At 37.9% G+C, this 8263-nt stretch overlaps 1 protein-coding gene across 2 annotated transcripts in view; it reads left to right on the top strand.

Moving 5' to 3' along the window:
• Positions 1–2388: 2388 nt before the first annotated feature.
• The window catches only part of LOC100889576, a 42434-nt gene continuing 36559 nt past the window's right edge, over positions 2389–8263 (top strand). The window contains exons 1-2 of one of the 2 annotated variants that reach the window (XM_030975075.1): positions 2389–2908; positions 7767–8122. In XM_030975075.1, coding sequence (XP_030830935.1) covers positions 7820–8122 — 303 coding nt within the window. In that variant the 5' untranslated portion in view covers positions 2389–2908; positions 7767–7819. Of the gene's footprint in view, positions 2909–4893; positions 5072–7766; positions 8123–8263 lie in introns of those variants that run through there. The other variant, XM_030975074.1, reaches the window with a different exon arrangement.

Raw genomic sequence — 8263 nt, 5'->3', positions numbered from 1 at the left:
GTAATTCCTTGCTCATTTTTCCTGATTGAAGTGTGATATGAAAGGGTAGAGACCCCACTTTCTAGAAATGTGATTTTCTCTTTGAAATTCAGATACCGTTCGCCAAATGATTTTTTGGTTTCCTCTCTTCAAATTCATTTCAATCACTCATGCATGAAATATGCATCATATCAATGGTATCAAAATGAAAGAGGAGCATCTAAGCTTTCCAAACATGAGTCATTTATTAATTATAAATGTGAATAAGTTATGACAACATCGATAATTCTCGGTTTCGTTTTTTCTGGGACGCACTGTATCTTCCCGTTTATATGAGTAAGTTGTGTGCGCTTAGTCGTAGTTTGCTGATATTTTTTTTTTAAATCTATATTTGGTACATAAGATAAATACTTTTCTTGCTTGATTATATTTTTAAGTTGTCTGAAGGTTTCGAGTTTATTTTCGTTACGGGTATCCCTATCATCAAGTAAATCCAGTTTTAAACGTTCATCATTAGTTGAGGCGCGATATAGCTCAGTCGGTAGAGCAGTGGTCTCGCAATCCGGTGACCCGGGTTCGATACCAAGTCGATGCGCTATAGTGCCCTTTGGTAAGGCATTACTCCTCATTACCAGGTCCCTCGGAAAGGACCTAAAGCCGTCGGTCGTCTGGTTGCTTACTAACAAGCTTTAAACTTTCTTAGCAGTCAGGTAAAACAACCACCATCACCATCAACCACCAAATTATAGCGAATGAAATTAGTCTCATGCTCATCGTTTATTAGTGTCACAGATGGGTCGTTACTGGGACACTACAGTGCGTCCCAGAAAAAACGAAACCGAGAATTATCGATGTTTTATCATAACTTAATCACAATCATAATTAATAAATGACATATATTTTGTAAAGCTTATAGATCTACTTTCATTTTGATGCAACTCACATGATGCCTATTTCACGCATGAATGATTGAAATCAATTTGAAGAAAGGGTACCAAAAATCATTTGGCGGACGGTATCTGAATTTCAAAGAGAAAAGCACATTTCTGGAAAGTTCATTTTCTGCCCTTTCATTTGACACCTCAATCAGGAAAATGAGATAGGAATAACGAAGTTCTGTTTGTCTAAAGTATTGCTGGCATTTCCATAATTCACTTAAACGAATTCGTTTTCACTGGCTGTCAGCCGTAGCAACAAGCAGAATTGAACTCCGTTTCGTTGACGATCACAGACGAAAGACTTTAGATTGTCAACAAAACGGAGTTAAAGGTATTACAAAGTTTTGGTATGGGGTCATGAATTTGGTTCAAATTAACATATCGGAAGCATATATGCGTTCCTACAATATACATTGATCTTTGTCGCGGTTGAAATCGAGTCTGAAGTTTTGAAGTTATAAATAATAAACTTTTTATGGTGTATAGCTCCCTCTCAAGGTCAAGATATTAATTTAGCTATGAAACAATGTTTCATGACTAAAATCGACCGATTAGGTATTCCCGTTTGTAAATTATATATCCCAACTACATATTCTGAGATTTTCATGGTCGCAGCTACCATTGTACGGCCATAGGCGCTATTTGAAATTTATCAAAATTTACCGGGAGCACCGGTAAATTTTTATATTCAATTTTTCTCGAAAACGGAAGTGTTTTAGGGGCTAATTTTTTTTATTGCTTTTAATACATCCACATCGGTATCCAAATATATCAAAATTGTAAAGATTCACTTTCCACCCAATTTTCAAAATTTCCCAAAACTTTGTATTACCTTTAAGTCTGGTGGACTTTGAATGGGCTACCTTCATCTCCGAATGGGTGTGTGAAAAACAGCTTTAACCTTCGGCTACCGCTCAAGCAAGGACATAAAATCAAGATAAAATTCGAAAATTCGCGACGGAATACGCGACGGCGCATATTTCGTCGCGAGTCCTGTTCTTGCATGGTTCTCGAACATCCTCCAAGATTGCGCCACTTGATAGAAGACTTGTAAAAATGTAATGCAATGCAATCATAGTATTTCCCTCATTTCTTCCTTCTTCATTTCTCAATTTAACTTTTTATTTTTCATAACTTATTTGACACGAAGTTGCCCTCTGATACCGTGACCATTAACTCCTATATATTATACGCTTTATTTTAGTGGTCATCGTAATGGCCCTGCACCACATTCACTATTAAAAGTGATTCACTCTTAATTTATGGAATTATAGTATCTGCTCTCTTTTTGTCTTCATCGATCCTGTTTCGCAAGAAGGAACAAAACAACTAATCTCTTTTTTTCAACGTCACTTAATTCGATCTCATACTTCTAAAAGTTTCTCATCGAGTCAACGTGCTAATCAGAACTGCGTCACATCTACACTTCTGGATTTGTTTCAATGCATTTCACTTGGAGCAAATTTCTTGCATCATCACTTCTCGATCACTTTAAACATTTCAACATTCAATCGAAATTTTCTTCATCTGACTTAGATAATCTTCATATTTCTCTGCAATCCACTCAGAGAACAATCTAAATTACCTCTTGTGCTAGCCAAGTAGTTTTGTGATGTAATCTGTGGTGAATTTGCGAAATACAACATGGGCATTGTGTAATATTTGCTTATTTTTGTGGTATGTGGTGATTGCATGGTAATTCTGCTCAGCGACCGCCCCCGTTTCACAATCATGTTCGCTAAGGAGCGGGGATACAATATCTCACTCTGTGTTGTATAATGTTCAAAGTAAATGCACTGGTGCCAAAGACAGTGCATAGTGCTTATATTATAACGACATCGCGTTACGCCGTTGTTGGTACATGTTGGCAATGCAGCGGACTAGATCGACGATGGGATCGACGAGTGTCACGCTAACTGAATCGTTATCCTGGATTTAGTTGAAATTGAGAGAGTATATGACACATGATTATAAGTGCGTTCGACAGTCAGGTCAGTGTATACACAGGGAATACGGCTAACGTTATAAGCTGACGTTAGAAGAGAATATAGAATGTTAATTACCGGGGTTAATTAAATGAAGAAGACTGGAAATTGGAATAGATCGGCGAGCATATCCAAACTTTTAAACTAAATTTATGTAAAAATGTAGAGTAATCATGCATGTCCTCCCAGGACCAAAATCCAATTGAAACCAGTTGAAATCTCAATTGGAATAGAAAATTTCCAGTTGAAACCAATAATATTGCCGAACTGGAAAATATTGTTATGGGTACTCATTTCCAGTTCAAACCAATAAGAAGTGCAACTGGAACCAGTAAGGTAATTTTTCCAGTTACTAATTGGTTCCAGTTAGAAGTCATTTCCAGTTACCCAACTGGTTCCAGTTAGAAGTCCAACTGGAAACAGTAAGATGATTTTCCTGTTACTCAATTGGTTCCAGTTAGAATTCATTTCCAGTTACCCAACTGGTTCCAGTTAGCATTCATTTCCAGTTAGAAGTCATTTCCAGTTACCCAACTGGTTCCAGTTAGAATTCATTTCCAATTACCTAATTGGTTCCAGTTAGAAGTCATTTCCAGTTACCCAACTGGTTCCAGTTAGCATTCATTTCCAGTTAGAAGTCATTTCCAGTTACCCAACTGGTTCCAGTTAGAATTCATTTCCAGTTACCCAACTGGTTCCAGTTAGAATTCATTTCCAGTTACCCAACTGGTTCCAGTTAGCATTCATTTCCGGTTAGAAGTCATTTCCAGTTACCCAACTGGTTCCAGTTAGAAGTCATTTCCAGTTACCCAACTGGTTCCAGTTAGAATTCATTTCCAGTTACCCAACTGGTTCCAGTTAGCATTCATTTCCAGTTAGAAGTCATTTCCAGTTACCCAACTGGTTTCAGTTAGAATTCATTTCCAGTTACCCAATTGGTTCCAGTTAGCATTCATTTCCAGTTAGAAGTAATTCCAGTTACCCAACTGGTTCCAGTTAAAATTCATTTCCAGTTACCCAACTGGATCCAATTGAAACCAGTTAATTTGCATATTATATGCTTGTGTGCAGATCAATGTTTTATGTAATTTATTTTGATTTACAATGTACTTATTAATTAATTTTCATTTGCAAGTAATGCATTTGTTTTAGATAAATATAAAGATTAATTAGCAATGGTAAGCATGTTCATTAGTATCATATTTTTGTAATTACACGGATTAAAAGTTGATTAGTAAAACACTAACCATGTACAAAATACATCAAATACAAACATATATAATGGCAATTCCCTCCCTTGTTGAGTATATTATATGGTCTGCATATTATAATGCCCTTTACATTGTACTTAATGTAGACACATATAACAATGTTTCTGTGTTGACATGAGCGATAATTAGCGCAAGAGCTAATTAACTTAGCTTATGCCAAATGTCAGTTTCAGTTGGATCCAATTGAAACCAATTGAAACCAGTTGAAACCAGTTGAAGCCAACTGGTTTCAATAGGGAAATTGGAACAACTGGTTCCAGTTGAAACCAATTAGGCAACTGGAACCAGTTGCCTAACTGACTCCGCCCCCCCCCCCCCCCCCCCCCCCCCACCCCCCGCCGTTTCCACATCCATCCCTGCGGTGAGATCGAGCCACTCCCATATTATGCACGTTAAAAAACACTCCACTTCTCGCAACGAGGGTGTGAAACCGGTGTTTAAGTTGCCTGCCTGCCATGCATATATAAGTACAGCTGGGATATATCTTCGTTATATCACATGCATCACGGCTCTTTGAAGATTAACAATAGAAAAAGAAGAAGATGAAGAAGATCGAAGAAGCTAGGTTTGTGTCGGGGAATTCCCCCCACACCAGCAACACACAGTGCAGTGGTCAGTCAGTACAGTGGATTTGACTGGAATGGCGAAAAATGACGTCATTGCTATTAATATTTTCGGGATGTTCGATCGTGAAGCTGAAGGACGATACAGTTGAAACGCATTGTTGATATTCAACCGATATCATTGTTACCCTACGACGTGTGGGTGCAATGGACAATGCGGTTAATGTTAGACGTGTCATGCAGTAGACTATCGCATTCGCATAATTAATTGTGGGGAATTCCAGTCCATTCCAGTCAAATGCAGTATCATCAGCATCATGTCGTGACGTGATGACGTGAGTTGAAATCAGTAATGTTACTGTAACTTAGTGTAAGGAGTAATAGGCGAACGTGTTTTCAATAGTTGGGCTAGCTCACATGCAGTATAGGCCTAGTAGAAACCAGTGCGACTGGCTAACGTCAGGAAATCGGAGGAGAACGGAAGCAAAGTGGTATTGGTAAATGGATAGTCGTCTATATTGTCTATAGTTCAATTCTTACCAGTGCATTGCTATAGAGTAGTGGACCTTGAAGTTGTGGGGAATATCAACTTGGGGAATTCCGACATGGGATCAATTGCCAACTTGGGCCTGGGGACTTCCAACTTAATTGTGCCGTTATAATTGATAGTTAAACCGATCCTGCTGCCGGTAGCTTTAGTCTCTTTTAGTTTTATCAACAGTTGCTCTGCGTCGCTAGCTGAGAGTGAGACTATGCTGGAGCTGGAGGAAGAGGTTGACAAATTAAGTCAGAATGTCTGTTTATTAGATAATTTCCCATACCACTAACAGTACCAGGCAGTTATTTCTGTCAAAATATATTAAATTGCAGCACCATGCAATCCATGTCTATGATTGAATGATCCTGTTTGTCGAGCTTTTATACATGCAAAGCCAAAGTCTGTGTTCAGAGTTGGACAAAAAGATTCAGTCGATCTCTGATATCAACGGCATCTGGCTAGCTCCACTGATTGCCTCTCTTTTACTTACAGAGAGACTGTTCTGAGTCTGAAGTACATAATCGTATGGGTCACTTCAATATGTGTTATCATTCTCTTATTATTTCTTGTGCATTGAATGAACAATAAAAAATGATGGTTTTGCAGTTTGTGTGAGATTGCTGTTCTCATTGCATCGTGTGCAGTTTTTTCAAGAAAACAGGCAGATTATCTCAAAGTAAATCGCTATATTTTGATGTGTTATAATGATTTTTGATAATATTTTGAAATTATATGACAGGAAATTTATTTCATTTCCAATCACATAATTTTTGTAATCAAACTCATAAGTATAGAATAGATAAACATAAACTTAAAGACCGTCAATACTACTGGGCCAGAAGGGATTAGACCACACAGCGAGGTCACTGACAGGTGGCTATCTTATTAACTCAGCTCTCAACTAAAATAAGAAAAAGAAAGAGGATAGTGGGGCATTACCTAAAGGGGCAATTTTCCACAGGAGTCTTGCGAAAATCTCAAATGTCAGTTGTATTAAAAAATTCTTCATACTTGTACCAGACGGTTATTTCTGTCTAGTCTGCGCTTTGTTCATGTTTCCACAATCTTCTTCCTAGTATAATCCTAGTGCATTGCGTAACCTCTCTTCACTAATCCGATGATGTACTTCATTCTCCGTATAGTGGCTGTATGAGTTGTTTACTCTTGCCTATGTTAAAGTTGTAACTCTAACTGATATTTGTTTAAGGATAGTGGATCTAATGTTTGTTTCCGAGTGGCCTGTTGTGAAATTTTGTTGTTGTTAGAGTGGTTCCAAGAGGCATAGGTGACGATAGGTCTATAGTACATTACAAAATCTTGTTTGCTCTTGTTTCATATCATACCCTCATTATCATGCAATGGTTGATTTGTAATGTGAAATGTTTACCCACAAATTATTGAAAGATGAATTAGTCACCAAAGTGATTTTAATCATAAATACTATTACTAGACACATTCTGAGAATTATCTTAAAAGATAAAAGAAAGGAAAAAGAGTTTGTGTTTGAATTATCTGAATCAGAGAAAGATCTCCAGAGACTCCTGGATGTAGTTATAGGGAAACAAATATTTAAAACATTTCGGAGGCTACTTTTCAAGCTTGCTTGCATGAAAATAACTCTTTTTAATTTGTTTTGCATTGAACTCTATGCAAATTTTTTTGGGCTCTTTTTAGTATTTCAGAGGCTAATTTGCCCTGAGCCCGTGTAGTTGTAAAGGAAAGTGAGAGAATGGGACTAGAGATCAACTATAAAAAGACAAAGTGCCTGGTAGTCTCCAAGAAGAGCGGTCCAGAATGTAACTTGAAACCCAAAGAACAGGTTATTAAACAAGTCTCCTCTTTTGACTACCTCGGCAGCATGAACACCGAGGATGCCAGATGTGAGACAGAGATCAAGAGATCAATTCTGACAAATCGCACAATGGGTATGAGAACCAGAATAAGAGTACTGCATTGTTACATCTACCCAGTACTTATGTATGGTAGTGAAACATGGACTTTCGCCTCTGATACTAAAAAGCGTTTGGAAAGTTGCGAAATGTGGTTTTTAATAAGAATGATGAAAATCCCCCGGACTGACAAAGTTAGTAATGAGAATCTTGCTTTTACAGGGAAATTGTGGGAAGGAAGGGTAGGGGAAGAAGGAGGATACTTTGGATGGACAGTCTACAGAAATGTTAGAAGAGAGAGAGGAGTGAAATAATTGGGAGTGGTACTAATAGAGAAGGCTAGGAACCAAGGGTTGTGGAACAGCATGAGTCAATCGAATTGGCACTTAGAGAGAGAGAGAGAGAGATTTGCCAATATTGGATTTGCTTCACTTGTTGACATGGATTTTTCATTCAAAGAATCTTCGTGGGTGTATGCTGCTACATGTATTTGTCAATTGGGCAATAGAGAATGCTTAATCATGCATGCATGTACATGAACACGCTATATTACATTATGTGTTTGAATATTAACTTTGTGTGATTTCTAATGATTTGTTTCAGGTTTATCATTTATTGAAGAATTAGGAACTCTGGAGATCCTGTGATAAAGAATCATGAATCATCATAGACAAGAACAAAGTAATCATGGCAGACCACTTCAATCTCCGCTGAGAAGGATAGTCAAAGACTCTTTTCCTGCTGATGAAAGAGAGATGGATGTGAAAATTCTGGGCCTTCACCAACAACTGGAAGAGGAGATTAAAATTGCATGTCTGGACAAGAGTATTAGAGTTGTTTTTATAGCAAAATTTCACCCTTTGTGTTCGCAAATCATCTTATTGAAGTGGGTTGAAACGAGCTGGCCATTTGTTTATTCCTGCTTGGATTTCCCTGATATCTTGAGACTCAATGAAGAGGTGAGTTTACGTGCTTTGGTCTATTCAGGATGTCATCACACTCATTAACGTATGCAGGATTTTTTCAAGGGTGGGGGGGGGGGGCAGGGTAGTGAGCACTATTTTTTTTTTAGGGGGGAGGGGGGTTGAAGCTCTTTAAAA

The sequence above is a fragment of the Strongylocentrotus purpuratus genome, unplaced genomic scaffold (genome assembly GCF_000002235.5).
Source record: "Strongylocentrotus purpuratus isolate Spur 01 unplaced genomic scaffold, Spur_5.0 spur5_scaffold_8, whole genome shotgun sequence".
NCBI classification, from domain to species: domain Eukaryota; kingdom Metazoa; phylum Echinodermata; class Echinoidea; order Camarodonta; family Strongylocentrotidae; genus Strongylocentrotus; species Strongylocentrotus purpuratus.
This window is presented reverse-complemented; position numbering and strand designations above follow the sequence as displayed.